The following is a 16,825-nucleotide window of genomic DNA, read 5'->3' as shown; positions in this document are numbered from 1 at the left end:
ACAAACTTATAAATTTTCGTGCAAAATAATTTTGGGTTGTGCTTATCGCTACCAGAGTGTTTGGGTTAACCCATGGGTTTTGCTCCTAAGTATGAAAATTTAACTTTTTTCGATTAGCCCGAAATTTTACGAGCGTGTACATAATTTCGAGGCAATTCTATCAACGGGTGCCAACCGTGCCATAAAGTTATTCGAGTTCGTTTGCCACACAGTCAAGGCACTCACCTAGAACACTTAAGATCGTAACATAATACCACGCTCTGCAGCTTTCGACGTGATAGTAGTCATTTCTCTTTTGACGGCGCTACTCATCTATCAATATTCAATAACTTAGTACTCTGCTCATAGTGCTAATACATTGTAATCCAACATATAGGTCGCCCCTTCTATTACTCGAGCACAAAGCCACAACCCCATTTCATCCCATACTCAACATAATAGCTAGCGGTGAAAAAGTGGGCGGTTACTAATCGTCTGCTAACCGCACTAACCGTTAAACGCTTTTGAAGATGGTTAGAAAAAATCGCTAATCACCTAGGTGATTAAGGTTAGCGATTTTAGGTTTTGAAAAAACCGCTAACCGCCTTAATATATATATATATATATATATATATATGTATAATAAAAAATCTAGAAATGAAGTCGCATGTAGTAGGGTATTATTATATTACCATAAAAACAACGTCTTTTTACTTTCTTTTTTTTTTTTAATTTAACTTTTTAATTTTTTCTTTAAAAAGTGGCGAACGATTATTAAGGTTATTAATCGCTAACTGCCGGCGGTTAACTGCATATACGGTTAGTGTATTTTACTAACTGCCTTTTCACCTCTAATAATAGCTGGTTTTTATACCAAATTATACAATTTTTTAATAAAATTTACCCTTAAAAACTGACTTATAAGAGGAAGATGCTCAAAAACATGTATACACATCCATACGAGACACTTAAAAGATCTCCTACATCCCAAAATTTTGTAACATAACCCATGGTAGTTGCGATAGATATTCCAAGGAAAGTAGTTGGCAAATTTTCAATAGGTACATTTGACAAGAATAACACATCTTTATCCAAACAGATCACATCATTGTAATTGAGTCTAATTACGCCACCAGTTTTCTTTGTAACTTAAAGAGTCCAACTCTATCAGTCTTTATCGATATATCTTAGATGTCAAAATTATTTAATACTCAAATCTCATGAAATAATAGGTGTGATATTTGTAAGGATTTATGAGATAAGAGGTACGTATTTGATATTTCTATCGTTTGCCAAAAACAAAAATGGAGGTTTTTTTTTTTTTTTTTTTATCATTTCTTGCAAAATTCTTGCTCCATTATTTTCCTCTCTCTCTAGCAAATGAAACAAGCAAACAAATGAAAGAATCAACAAACAAGAACCAAAACAAAAGAGGGGGACAAAGCTGGAAGACTATCGGATTGTGTAATATTTTCAAACACAATAAACACGCAATATTATTGACTAAAAGGACAAAACGTAAAACATGCACAACACAATCATAGACAAAGATTTATTCACAAAGTGAAAAAACCCAAATAACACATTAATGGGAAAAACTACTTTGGGGCAGTCAAATCTGAGAAATCACTATGTTGAAGAAACAGATTACAAACACAAGAAAAACTTATAACCCGATGTAAATCCCTAGACTCTGTAAGACAGCAAGCCGTCTGGCATGCCCATTTCCTCACTGACTCGATCGATAAGCTCTTAGACGATACCACAAAAATGAACCAACAAACAAAGAAACCAATGAAGCAAGATACAACGAAGCAAAAAAAAAAAAAAAATTCTCTAGAATCCAATCTAGACATAATACAACAATCTTGCTTAACCTTGAAAAGTGAGCATAGAGCTCTATTTATACCTCTCTATGAATAGTGCGATAAATGTTTCAGAACTGTTCATTTACGGGGAATTTCGTCATAACGGTTTGATTAAGAAAATGTAGATCTAAGATTCCGTCAAGACAACTTGAAGATGAGATGATGACGATCTGAAGATCTAAGATTTCTTCATGACGGTTGTAAGAACGTCATGACGAACTGTTAGGGTTTCATCGCTTTCTAGCAGTTTTCGTCCAAACGTCTTCATTCAGACTGAATGCTGACGAAAAGATACAATAGTCTCATTGAAAATTTTGCAGTATTTCATCATGGCGAAATCTTACAGTAAGTTGGATCTCAGACCTTGTATTTTTCGTCATGACATGATGATGACGAAAACTTACATTAGCTATAAGGAATATTTCATCATGCCGGAGACAACAAACTAACTAAATCCGTCAGTGTTTCATCATCATAGTTTCATGACGAAATTATTGGGAAGGTAAATAACAAAAACAAACTATTACAAGACTTCAGAGAACACATAGAGAAAACAGCCTATAAGTTTTGACACACCGGAACAGGCCAAATTCTAGAACCTAACAAAAGCTAATTAATGGGAATTGATGTCACTAATGGGCACCACAACGACGGAAGGGCAAATAAAAAAATGGAAATGCTTCAATTAGAATTAGTAGACGCAGCCAATCTAGTTAGATTATTGTTGGGAATACATATGTGAAATAATCACATCAACAACAGCGGAAAAATTTAAGGGTCGAGCTCCATAACATAGCACCAGTTTTTAAAAAACATAAAACATGTGTAATCTTGAAGAAATCGAAAATCTTGATGAGTTAAGACTTCAAGAATGGTTTTGGATTTGTGTTTGGCTGCTAGGGTTTGTTCTCAAGACCTCCTAGATCTTCTCTTCAATTCTGAATTATGACCAATGTCCCCCATAAAAGTATATAACATTACTCTTAAATATACGGACCTTGAGAAAGTAATGTTGAGTGTGTCAGGCTTTGTTGTCTATTTGGCCTAAGACTTGTGATAGTCCACAATCTATTATAAATTTATAAGTCGCTCAACCCTCTCTCCCCTGCGCAAATTTTGGATAATCTTAAAAAAAAATGGAACAATATTTTATAGAAATGAAGCCAGGGTTGTTATAGTTGCAACTTCTTTCTAATTACCACAAACAACTTAGTGAGAAAAAATAAATTCCCACTAAAATATGTTTCAAACAACATACTGTAGTTCAATATTTTGATATAACAAGACTAATAATGACTGTCAATCGTTGTCAACAATTGCCAGAAATTACCAGTTTATTGGCCCACATTCATAGTCCCTATTCATTTGCTCTCCCTTCAAAATGCATGGTATAAACCGAATTTAAAAAAAAAAAAAAAAAAAAAAAAAAAGGAGGATATAAATCTTGAGAGTGATAATTGCTGTTGCATACACTCATAACATATATATATATATATGAATGAGAGATTAACCCTTTTATTCAAAGGTGTATAATAAAGTACTGTACACAAACTTTTTTAAGTTATAGATAACTAGGATCTTGCTCCTAAACAAAAAAATTAATAATAACTAGATCTACGAAGGGAGGGTTGGGTTGTTGGGAAGGAGAAAAAAACAAGCATCAAAACTTGATGAATTATGACTGGACGTGTATGAATATTTAAATACAAGAAAAGGAAAATATAATTACTGATCAAGAAACCAACAACAACAACAACAAAAGAAGGATATAAACAGAACATAGAAAAAGCTTGATCTCAGGCTAAGCAGCTTCAGTCCAGACTCTGATGGATGCAGCCGTACCTCCATAATTAAGAAAATTTCTTCCGGAAATTTACAACTGTGGAACAAGAGAAAAAGGAAAAACTGAGCCAGCTCACTAGTATTTATTTAGGCATGTAGAGAATTTACCATATTTGATTAAGAGTATATCAATACCTCGTCCGAAATATACCACCGAAAAGTTATATACAGAAACAACCCCTGCAACATCATCACCAACACAAGTACAAAATAAAAATGCATTCTTAAAGTATAGACCAACTAACGTGACATGAATATCACAGTAATGGGTGTAGTTACCTTTGTATTCATTAAAAGTAATAATTTTATGTTTTAAAAAGGCAGTAGTTACCTTTGCCGAACAAAAATGCGTCGCTAAAACTCAGGAGCAAAACAAAAACATGAAGCCTGAGAATACTAACATTCGTCTGTTGTCACAATGCTATCTGAAAACTAGGCTTCCATTCTGCTGCATCCTTAAATTTTCAATGAGCGACTGGTAGAATGATTTCAAGGCCTTGATATCATTGCCCTGCAGAAAGGAACATTCGAAGGCAGAGCAAAAATTAGAGCAGTGTAAGCTATATTATCTTGGGGGGGGGAGAGATGTGGGTGGTTTCCTGTAGCCTAGTTGTAGATCTTTCTTTACTGGCATGGAGTATCGATTCCAGGTTCATTCCTGTTTTCGCAAAGGAAGGTTCAGTGCCACACACTCTAGTCTAGTTAGATTTGCTTAACCCATTGAATCTAAAACCAACAGAATAGGTTTCTCCATAACCTAAGGGATAGGTTTAAATTTCAGGCTAAAATATTGAATCTGGGCTAGTTCTTGCATATACATATTGTACTTCAAATTACATGATTATTTCAACATAGAGTCAAATATCCTTGACCATTAGATCTTAGATTCAAGTCTCCACTTTCGACTAATTACGTGAACCAAATACCAGATGCTAGTTGCCTTAGTTGATAACATCCTAAGGAGTTGTTACCCTAAAGCAGGTTGAAACTCAGACCCACCTCCATTACATAATAAACTTAGGTCAGACTGGAAATAGGAATCGGATACTGCAAATCGAGCAGGGGCTCTACAGTATTAAACAGAGCTTGGGGTGATCTTAACTAGTTCTATGACAAAGAACTAAGCACCAAGAGCAAATGCATTCCTAGTTTCAATTCTGCATATTTTATATGGTGGCCTCACTTGCAATCCAGATCAAACAAAAATGTGGTACAACTTGCATATAACCATGGGAAAATTCTTATGATCGTATATAGCAACACTGTCAGGAGTTAAACTTTGGTTCAATCACTAGATGGAGTAGTTTTTTATCAATTTATATCAAAATTGATTCTAACTCATAAACAATGGGTAGGCTTAGCACCACAAAAAAAAAATTTTCTTTGAAAAAAAACACACACTACGACCTTTTTTTTTTATATGAACCAATGAATGAACATGTTAATATATTAAAAGCATTCGCAGAACAAATTATATCCTGTACCACTAAATTCTTGACTACATATAAGCTTGAGTTACTTTTAATACCTGCAAATTCAGACAGTATTGCTCTGCCAAATCTTGCGGGCAATGGGCAGCTGGAAAACCTTTCGATACAAAATGAATGAGAAATTCATCACCAAATTTTTCATACATGACCTTCTGAGCCAGCACAATTTCTCCAAACAAAACAAGCTGCCAAGTAAATTCAAAATAAAAATTTCATATCAGGACAAAGCAATTAAGTGATTAAATTAAAGTTCTTTGACAAGTACCAATATAGTTTTTTCTCTTTTTTTTTTTTTTTTTTTTTTTTCTCTTACTTTTCTTTGAGTACTAACAACCATCAATTAAACATCAAGCTGAATATATTCCTGATCCAAAAAAAAACATCAAGCTGTATATTTATTCACCCAACTGACATCAACCCAACCCTTGCCTTGATGAACTCGCTATGACCCCCATTTCCCCATTTATTAGCACTAGCTTTTGAACATTACAACAAGAAATTAATATTAAATTCAGAATGAACAAATCTAAACAAGGATGCCAAAAGAATAAGTAACACAAGTTGGTTAGTACTTCTTTGATCATTGATTATGTCAGTATATAGTTGAAAATCCTATTGACACAACTATATAATTATGGAACTCAAAAAGGTAAATTACATTATCTTGTTTCACCACATTGTTATAGCATAATAGTTCCAATAAATAAAATTTATCTTAATTAAATTTTAACACCTCAACCCCCATTACATTTTGAACTACCTCTAGACCCGGAAGGCTATTCACAAGGAGTAGGATGCCTCCTTGTTAGTGCAACCCTCTACTTTTTTTCCTGTGCTAATGTAAACATCGTCTTGGAGCAAATCAATTAAGAAAATTGTATATATACAATGCTCATACAACAGTAAACTCATTCTCTATTTTCTCTAGTTGCACCCCACAATGCTCATTTTTCTAGTTGGACCAGAATTTCTCTACAATGGTGACTTCCTTTAAACTGCAAGGCATGTGTAAATCTAGAAGTTTCCAAAATCACCTCTCCACTTTCCCAATCACACTGTTGGCCTTCCCACAACATCCTTCTAGGATAGATCCACATAAGAACCAAGGATTCCGAAGTAAAATAATTATTCGACGTGGGATTTCTTCTCTGCTAACCAGTTTATTGAAAACCCAGGCAAGGAAATGAACAAGCTACATCTGCCAACCAAACATCCTTCTCATATGGGAAAAGAAAGGGGGCTGATAACTATGGAGATGGGGATACACCCAAAATAACAACAATCAGTAGCCATTTAGCTAAATTGTTTACTAAAAATTAGAAGTTCAGCGGATCTTAACCAATCAAAAGGTTCTGTTACACATTAAATACGTAGTGGTATACATCAATTACTTGGTACGAAGCTTATTTGATGACCACCTAAAATGTAAGACCCAATAAGCAGGAAATATTTCAACGAAAAAATAATAATAAACTTACAGTATTTGCATCACGAAACTCGAACGATTTGTCAAGCAAGCTATACAAACAACAATCTGTTGCAAAGGTCTCAATTATAAATTTTTGGAAACCAGGGACCTGAAAATGATTCATCGTTGAGTAAGATGAAAGGTTCTTTTTTAAAAAAAACTAAAAAGAAAATCTCGAACAAAACAACATTTGTGAGGGAAAGTAGAAATTACCTTTTCTTCGCCAGAAGGCCTGGCACACCAATCCTTAATCAATGTAATAAATATCTGAACACATGCCTGAGCAACAGAGAATAACAAGTTCAATTCAGATAATGACTTTCTTGTATGTTAGAAGTCATAATGTGCAGTCAATCAAAGTGAAGAAAACCCAAACGGTATGAAGAGAAAAAGTTGCAAGTATCACACCTTTCTTACAAGAATATCCCTATGGTTACAAGACGTGTACAATAGTAACTGCATCATCGGACCCAAGTAGGCCCTACTTTTTGAGGACAGAAAAACAGAAGACAGATTATGTGTAGCTATTACGTGAAGAAATGTATATAATGCTTTCTGAAGCTCCTGCAATTCACGGATTTCCTGCAAGAAAAAACAAGGGAGTCATGACATACAGAGAGTAATAGAAAAAATCTCAGCACAAGAACAGAGAGCAGTTACAGAAGTTGGAACTTAGTATGTAGAATGCCTGAAGTGAATTTTCACTTTCATAAACATTGCAATCAATATTCAAGATGTAGACTATAGAAATTTTCACAGCTAATAATAAATATTTGGCGTATAAAAACAACTCACTCCACTACCTTAATTTGTAAAAGAACTCATATGTTACCTGATGCAGCTTACAGACATAAAGTTGAAACTTAAAATCTCTATCATAAAACTGTTACAATGTATGCTCCATTTCTAGATCTAACGTTCAATACAATAATTGAAAAGCCAAATTTCATATTTTTCCTAGTTCTTTTCATCCTTATTTTTTCCTTTTTCTTTTTAATTCATAAGCATAGAAATAAACCAAGAGAAATTAGGCAAACAATAAATCCAAAATCAGAGCCAGCAAAGATTAATCAACTTTTCACTAGATGGTATGTACATGAACATTTGATTTCCCAACTCTAAACTTAAAGAGTACAGGAATTGATTATATATATATAAGTGATCATTTTTTAAGAAAAATATCAATAAAGTGCATTTGTTTACAAAAAAAGTGAGACCAAGTGATAAAACCCCCATATTTACTAATTTGAACATGCATCACTGTCTGTGCAATTCAATTCAAGTGGTAGCATGACAATTCCTTATCATACAAAATTTAGTTTCAACTTTAAACACTTCAGATAGTTAACAACAATCATATAGAATAAGGCTTATAGATCAAGGGTCTTCAAGACTTGCGATTAAAGTGAATGTTGAAGTCCACTGTCTAGTGTATGACAAACACGTCATAAGCGTGGGCTGAAAAACATTCATCTTATGAAGAACAAACACCAAGAAAATTTTTACTGAATTGGTCTTCCTATACCTCAGTATTGGTCCCAGGTCCTGACGGAAATGCATCTCTTGGGATAACACTAAATATCCTCCCAGCAATAGCAGGAAATACTTCTTCCAATATGTCATGGAACATGTTGTTGAACTTGCATATAAGTTGATTGAGTAATAAAAGAAAACCTACCATCTCCTTTGGCTGCAAAAGAAATAAAAATCTAGAATTAATACCCCGATGTCATTAGGTAATCAGCAAAGCGATGCAGAAATTGATAATCACCCAGGATCATATTTTAGATAAAACATTCCTTCAAAGATTTACTACTGCTATTGAGACAACAGAAATTCTTTCAATAAACTGAAAAGAGAAAAGGGGACAGAGATATATATGGAAAACAAAACAAAGTTAAGGATGGTGCCCACCAGTTTCAATTATTATATGTATATTCTAGATTTTAGAAAATGAGAGAAAAGGAAGCAAACAAACTGATTGCCTAAACCTATCAAACCAACTAAGATTTTTGTTTGCTTCCTTTTCTCTCATAGTCTAAACAAAAAGAGATAGATTTTATAAACACATTTATGAGGCCCGAGATCAGAATTATAAATGTACAACACTAACAAAAATACCCAATACAGAAAGATTTATGCTTCTTATATTCTATTCAAATATAAAACAGCAGAGAGGGGGGATGCATCCAATCATCCAATGACAATAACTAATTTGAACTAGAAATTCACTAAGCCTTCTCAAAGCAACCAAATTTATTGGAAGTAATGTGCTGCAATTCTAATGTAAATTCTACAAGTAGGTGGATTGACAAATCATGCAGTAACACAAGAAAAAAAATATAAATAAAAAATAAAATAAAATAAAATCTCAGTGAACAAGCATCTTAGGACGGGGATGTCAAACTGTTCAAAGAAGAAAACCACTCCCCTCTCAAACCAGTGACAGGATGGGACAGCATGAAGCACCCTTATTCACCATAAAAATTAATTAATCACTTAGGGGCACATTTGGTACAAAGAATTGAAATTCCTTTATGAATAGGAATGGATATATACTAGGAATGATCCCTTCCTATTCATTTGTTTGGTGGCCACTGGAATTGAACCAAAATTTCTAAAATACCCAAGATTTAAAATTAAAAATTTATTAGAAAAAAAAAAAACTCAACTAAAAGTCAACCAACAGAATCCAAGCTTCTCAGCTAACTCTTCGCTCGCTCTTCAACTTCATTCGAGAATGTCAGTCCAGAAACATTCTTGTAGTGACTACAAGTCACTGACTTTGGCCTGGCTTGAGCGCAACTCAGCCCGGTTAGATCTAGTTCTTAGAGGCATTGGCCAATTAGATATCGAACCACTGAATACGAGGGATGGTCAGGGATTTAAAGCTGAGGATATACAAGGTCCCAAATGTTTCAAGAACGAATGAGGGATGCAGGGAGTACTTCTCACTCATCGGGATCAGCGAACTGCTGAGTTCCGTGTACATGGTGCTCGACACAGGCAGGGACTTCAACTGGCTACAGTTGGTGTTCTGTTAGCGTGGCAACCGTACTCCAGTTAAGTACTATCCGCGCCAAACAGGGTTACGGCAGAGCGAGTTAACCCTTGTCTCCATCTCATTGGCATCCCCTAGAAATGTCACCACTACTTACAGAAACAAGCATTCTTTGAATGTATTACATACTGATGAATATACTTTTCTTACAAACTGATGAATTACAAAACAACAATGATTGGTTCTCGAATTTGGATAAGGAACGCAATTAAATTAAACAACCCAATCACAACTATGTTTTACCTCACTTTCTGCAAGCAGTTGCTCCAATGCCTTGGGGAGGTATGGGAATACAGATGCTCCTAAAGTTTCCACCATGCGATGTATAAATGAAGTGACCTGAATGCCAAATACACTAGCATCAGGTAACAGGTGAAGTTGATAAAATATCAAAACAATGTACTTCCCTGGACACATATCTAACTCACCTTGCTCCGCAAAGGCTCTACCTTCGGAAAAACGACAAGAACTTGGAGAAGAACATCCAGTGTCTGAATCACAAAATAAAAAATAAAAAAAATAAAAAGTTAGCATGAAGACAACGAAACAAAACGACCCTACAATCAGTTCTGCAGAAAAAAATATACTCCCATCCATTTTTAGATTATCAACAACGAGTAAAGTAGGCACCACAGGAAAAATTCTCCAGTTGAGCAACATCATACTTCAGTTTTTTTGAATCTCATCCCAGCAAGAAACTAATGAAATGATTAAATAGTGTCTTTCTTCAGTAAGGATAAAAAGATTAATAAGCAATTAATCAATTGGAGGTGGAAGAGGACCTAAACATGGCAGCATCTAATTGTCAAATGCCCTCATGAAATTATTATATAACATGGGAGTGCTCACCAAAGAGTTAACGAAGACTGATGCTAAAATCTATTAGAATGATTCCCATAATTATTCAAAGAAAAATCAACAGAAGAAAGATACCAACCTGCTTGAACATGATACCAATTGTTGGGCGACTAGCAGTTACAAGGCGCTCACTGAACCCCTGAAATACATATAGAATATGGACGATAATTTGCAAGCATAGTAAGTCAGAACTCCAAATACTTTAATCCAAACACAGTGAAGTTACAAAAAATTATGTGTTTTTCCAATTTCACTACTGTGAAGAAAGAAAAGAAAGGGGGTAAAAGGAATACAACATAAAACTTGACATACGCTGCTACATACATGAGCAAGTTCAAACAATTAGGCTTAAAACATTTATGAAATCAAAATAAAGTGCTTTTACTTATCAAAAAAAAAAAAAAAAATGAAATCAAAATAAAGTGACTTTTTTTTTAAAAAAAAAGAGTGTTATTAGTGAATAATGAGGAGCTTTAGAGCCTCTTTGGAATTGCGTTTGAGGAGCCTAAAAGTTTTAACACTCAAAAAGTCCGTTTAAAAAAAAAAATTACTCGTTTGGTAAAAAAATTAAAAGCGCTTTTAAGGGTCCAAAAATCCTAAAAATGGTCAAAACACACTTATGGCAAAAGCTTAAAAATGAAGCTTTTGCAAAAAAAAAACGCTTTTTGACTTAAAATCTCTATTTCTCAAACGCAATTCCAAACAAGCCTTTATAAAACTATTGAAGGCAGAACACAGGAAAGGAATTTCAAATCATTATATATATAAGGCAGAATGAAGAAGTACCAAGCAACATATTAGGAGGTCAAAGGATGGAAAAGAACCTTGCTGAGAGAATTAATTGCCATGATTATTTGCTGGATAACAGCAATCTTTGCAGGAGCCTCTTCCAGAGATAATAATTTTGCATTCATGATCAATGAATCAACCTGCATTGAAGGATGGTCTTGTCAAAAGCATATATATCAAATATTAGTTGGTTCACAGGGGAGGGCAGGAAGCACCTAAGAAATTGAAGATCCCATTAATAGAATTTAGATTATAACCTGTTGACAAAGAGGAGTGAGCAATGCAGAGAGGTAATCAGATTGCTTTTCCGGCGGTACATCTTCCATCCCAATCAATAAACCAATTGCCTGTAAGGGGTTAGTGTACAAATTAAAACAAACAAATACTGGCGCCTCCAGAATGAATATTACTTTACACACACATGTACAAACACAAACTACAGAAGAACCATGAGGGCAAAGGAATACCTCAAAAATGTGACTACCATCTTCAGATCCCGGAAGATCTTTTGATGCATAATCCATACTTGTAAATCGAGCAACTGTATCTTGAAGGCTCTGAAAATTCACAAAACAAAACAAAACAAAACAAAACAAAAATCAGCGGAGATGGAAGGAGAGAGGGAATGATAAATGGCAAAATCAATCAAACAGATTTGAGAGAGAAAAAAATAAAGGGTGAAATTATATACGGCAAATATTCTTACATACGATATATGCAATAAAATAATATAATATAAGGTAGAAGAGAAAAAGATGACCACTCAATCACCTGCAAAATTGTCTCAATAAAAGGCACAAGCTTCACTTTCAGCAATTTTACAACCCTCATGAACAGATAACTTGCCCTTCGGCTGACATTGATGTTTGGATGGTGTATACCTCTTTCATCAAGAAAGGCAGCCAGAACAATAGGAATATATTGGGTATTCTCCTGAACAAACTTCAAATATCTTGTTACTGTCTCTAGATAAACGAGCGCAACTAGCCTATTAGAATGGCAAGGAAACCTAGTTGATAAAAGCATTGGCACCAACTCACGCAAAAGTCCACTCCCAGTTCGCATCGACTCCTCACTTATTGACTCCCCTAGAGCATAAAAAAGAGAAAGTGCAGCTTCCACCTCTTCAACATTCATGTCAGGTGAAGATGCAACAGCATTAGTTAATGAATTTCTGATAAATAACTGAGTAACATCAGGAGCAACACGATTCACATTACGAAGCAGCACAAATAAATCCTTCCTAAACTCCACCATCCTATCTTCCTCCTCCCTCCCAATTTTATCCAATATATCAAGATTATTGCGGTATGTAGAATCATAGCGAATATGTGTCAGGATCACTTCTAGTATCTGACCAACGTGAAGCAGCTGCTTCTCCCTTAAAGGAGAGAGGTTTTTCATTGTGCCAACATAACTCGAAAGAAATTGCACTATACTAAATGCTGCATCAACCTCACAGTTCTGCATTACATAAAAAACTGAAGGCAAGACTTCATTCAAAAGCTCCATTGAAACACCCTTTGCTTCCTCAGAATTTAACCGTTTAAAGCATTCTAGAACTTCCGCTGCATACCCACTGAGCAGTGCAGCTATGCTTGAAACCAACTCAGAATCAACATCTTCAGCAACCAACCCAAAAACCTGACTTATAGGAAGACTCTGCAACAGTGACAGTTTAGATTGCGGTTCCATCCGCTTAGAAACCACTGCCAACAAACATGCAGCCGCAGCACCACGGAGTTGCTCCGACAGCCCCCCAGCCAAAATCAAGTCAAACAATAGCGGGATAAACGCATCATTCACAATCAAACCAATATCAATCCAAGAAATGTACCTTCTCATTGATTCTAATACACTTGCACAGAGTTCCTGGTCAGAATTCCTATACAGTGACACAATGTCGTACCACGCTCTCACTATCTGAGGCACACACTGCTGCCGCATCGCATCCTTAATCCGCCCCGCGACCACCAACTCTTCAGGCGTTCGCTGGTAGTCCAAACTAATCACTTCATCATCCAACGCATTCAAAATCCGACAAAACATATCTATCACCAGAACCCCATTGCGCAGACGAGGCAAAAAATCAACAAACACGGAGGACCAAATTAAAGGGTACTCAAAATAAATCAAAGTAACCAAAACCTGAGCAAGCTTGTTCTTTATAAATGCAGGACCATCTATAACCCTAGCAACATTCTTATCATCGACAGCTTCCAAACACGCTATCGAAAACACTGATTTTCTAATGAAAAACTTCTCATCCAGACTCACGGATGCGTACCGGACCCGAATAACCTCATGAAGAGTCTGTAAACACCAAAATTGGACCTGCACTAGGCCTGAGAAGCACAATTTGTCAATACAAATGCTACAAATTGACGGTTTTTCCTTGATTTCATTACAATAATCCTTGACCTTCTTTTTCAATCCTTCATCAATAGAACCCGATTCATCGAACAATATAAGTATAGCCTTCTCCATATCATCCATTCTTCTAAAACCCCTAAAAATCCTAAACCCCAATAGGCTTTCCTTTACTTCCGCACACTTTCTTTCTTAAACAAAGTTTTCCCAGAAAAATTAACTCCGTTTTAACTTCTGGGTTTTTTTCACAATGCTTCCCGGGCTCAAGATTTGGATGAACAGTGAACAACACCAAGGGATTTTGAGAGACTCAGAGATTGAGAGGTTTGTGAGCACTTACCTCAATTTTGATCAGATCAATTGGGAGATCTTTATATTGTGTGTGTGTGCTGTGTGTTAGGGCTAGGGTTTTTCCTTGTTTGTCCGTGTTGTCTCCGCTTGGTTTTCTGCACACACTAGGGTTTGGTCAGATTGGGGATTTATATTTATAGTTTAGTTTTCCCGAGGAATTTAGGAATACAGTGATGGCGAGGAGAGGATCGGAGCTTTCTAAAGACGGCTTAAGACCAAATATTAAATTACCAAAATGCCTTCAATGTTTGTAGGACAAAATAAGAACAGTATGTACAATTTAGGAATTTAATTTTTGGCTTGGGTGGTGTATAATGAGCTCCCGGAATACATTCTCTCTATTTTAAAGAAATATTTTATAGTTATAATTTTATTCTGTTCATAATATTTTAAAAAAATTTAAATAATATAACATTATCAGTACCATTAAATATAATAAAATAAATGAAAAAATTTACTTTATCCCCTTAAAGATTCAAGAGTTTTTTCAATTTGAACCCCAAAATTTAAACATTGGCAATCTACCACCTAATGTTTCAAAAATTTTTAATTTAAACTTTTCGTTACTAATTTCCGTCAAATTAGATAAAAAACTTTTCGTTACCCTTAGGCTTTTATTTTTTTTTTACTTCCGTCCAATTTAACGGAAATTAGTAACGAAAGGTTTAAATTGAAAATTTTTGAAACATTAGGGGGATATATTGCCAATTTTTAAACTTTGGTATTCAAATTGAAAAACTCCTGAAACTTCAGGGGTAAAGTGGATTTTCCCCTAAAATAAAATTTTGAGCATTAATTGACTCATCTTCATTTTATTTTAAATGAAAAGAATTCATTTAAAATATTTAACATGCTGGTCCCTAAGAATAGCTCAATCGGTTGGGAACCACGCCTTATGAAATGGAAGTCACTAGTTCAAATTTTTTCTCTCCTTCTTGTGTGGACATGTCAAAAATATCAAGTTGAAAGCAAATAAATAAAAGAATATTATATATCACTCATATTTTTAATTTCTCTAATGTTTATGTAGTGTGACGTTTTATAGTATTTAGTACATGCAGTTTAATTTTTTAATTAAAAAAATCACGCCATCCGGAGATGAAATTGTAATAAATAAAATTAATGAAATAAATATTGGGCACGTTTGAAGTTAACAAATAACAACAAGAAATGTTGTGAATGCGGTCAGCGTGCACGTACACATGAGTAAATTTGTCTGAAAGACCGAGATTGACCAGCCTCTAGTCAACTTGAGTAAATATGTATTCTATGGAGGGTATTTTAAGAGACAGATTTGTGATGGGCTTAGAGCCCATGGCACTGAAAGTAGCTCCAAATCAATCCAGCCCAAATACTACATTGTATGGGCTTGATGGGCTTATCCCAGGTTTTAAAAAAATATATATCCAAAAAGAAAATAGTTTGCTTTAGAGTTAAAGTACTACCAAAAGCTAATGAGTAAATCTAAAAAGAGAGCCCCTTAAGTTCGGACCATTCGTAAAAGGGCTATTTTTCAGCCTCCAATCTCTATCTGACACCTCCAAATCAAGCCAGACCCACGCCGTGAGTCTGGCGTGACCCACAGGTATGGCTGCCTCAAAACCCGCTTGAAACCGTCATGACCTACTTCAAAACCCGATTCTAATACCTTAAAATCCGTTTCTAATGTCTCAAAACTCGTTTTTAGATTTAAAACTAAAACCTAAAGGTAAAAAGTTAACCCTTTATGAATTTTATCACCCTAAAGGCTGAAAAAAAGGTGGCTTCGGCACCAAAGAAGGTGACTTACGGCCAAACCCACGAGTCTGGCCGTGACCCACCCCACGGGTCTGGCATGACCCGCAACCCAGCCATGAACCTCTTTCTTTTAAGCTCAAAATGAGCTCAAATATAGTGTGTGGGGGTATATGATATTTTTGTGGATTTGTTTTGTTTTTGCTTAGGTGTCAATTTATGATTGGGGGTTGTAAAAGTAGCCTATTAAGGCTCATCCGGATTCAAGGTTTTCTCGTCTAAAAACTCTATTCTTATATAATTTTTGTACCATTAAGCTAATGTGGAGTGTCCATAAACCATTGAAGATGGAGATAGGCTGATTTCAAGCAAAACGAGTGCATTTTGCCACGCGTCAAAGATAATGTGACTTCAATTATGGTAATGCTTATGAATTTGGGGCTTTATTTAACTGAATACAATTTAGTTTTACTAGGGTTGGAATTTTTTTTTAAAAAAAAAAAAACAGTTCAATCTCATTCATTGATAAACGAGAATAAAGCTCAAACAACACAGATCAAAGTTCTGAAGCAACCATAGCCGAAACTACGAGGTTACAAGCCTCAAAGATGACATATTACATGCCAGACTCATACAAAATTCGCTAACTCATGACTAAATTTCAAATTAAATAGCAAATCTGCGTCAAACAGACTCAAACCAATGCATAGGTAGCTCTTATTCCTCGGCATTGAGGGCAGAGAACCTCAAACCAAAACTCATCCTCCTCGACCTGAAAGCCAAGATAACATTCACATCCACAACCCAAAGGTCTGGACCAAAACAACTACCCCGAAGGGCATCAGGTGGGCAGATCGATAGAGAGGACCAAACATTATTACAAGCAAAAATAAAACCGATATAGGGAAACAAAACAATACAGAAAGAACAAAAAAAAAAAAAAAAGCAAGACAAAATTATAGGGAAATAACCAACAAAAAAAAGAACACTAAGAGGATAGCAGCAGTCGGAAAGA

At 35.1% G+C, this 16,825-nt stretch overlaps 1 protein-coding gene across 2 annotated transcripts; it reads right to left on the bottom strand.

The window, feature by feature from the left end:
- Positions 1-3,304: 3,304 nt before the first annotated feature.
- Positions 3,305-14,231, bottom strand: LOC132186878 (exportin-T). 2 transcript variants are annotated; one of them, XM_059600987.1, is made up of 15 exons: positions 12,127-14,231; positions 11,823-11,912; positions 11,613-11,702; positions 11,391-11,495; positions 10,646-10,705; positions 10,137-10,199; positions 9,952-10,047; positions 8,173-8,337; positions 7,056-7,229; positions 6,861-6,926; positions 6,658-6,756; positions 5,218-5,364; positions 4,021-4,200; positions 3,825-3,869; positions 3,305-3,726 (listed from the first exon to the last, which is right to left on the bottom strand). In XM_059600987.1, the coding sequence occupies exons 1-13, from the start codon at positions 13,849-13,851 to the stop codon at positions 4,111-4,113; spliced, it is 2,970 nt and encodes a 989-aa protein (XP_059456970.1). In that variant the 5' UTR covers positions 13,852-14,231; the 3' UTR covers positions 3,305-3,726; positions 3,825-3,869; positions 4,021-4,110. The 2 variants fall into 2 exon arrangements, with proteins under 2 accessions (XP_059456970.1, XP_059456969.1); XM_059600986.1 differs by having other exon boundaries at positions 4,091-4,200.
- Between the last annotated feature and the right edge of the window lie 2,594 nt (positions 14,232-16,825).

Source organism: Corylus avellana, chromosome ca7 (assembly GCF_901000735.1).
Source record: "Corylus avellana chromosome ca7, CavTom2PMs-1.0".
Classification (NCBI taxonomy): domain Eukaryota; kingdom Viridiplantae; phylum Streptophyta; class Magnoliopsida; order Fagales; family Betulaceae; genus Corylus; species Corylus avellana.
Note: the sequence above shows the minus strand (reverse complement) of the source record. Positions and strands in the feature narration are given on the sequence as shown.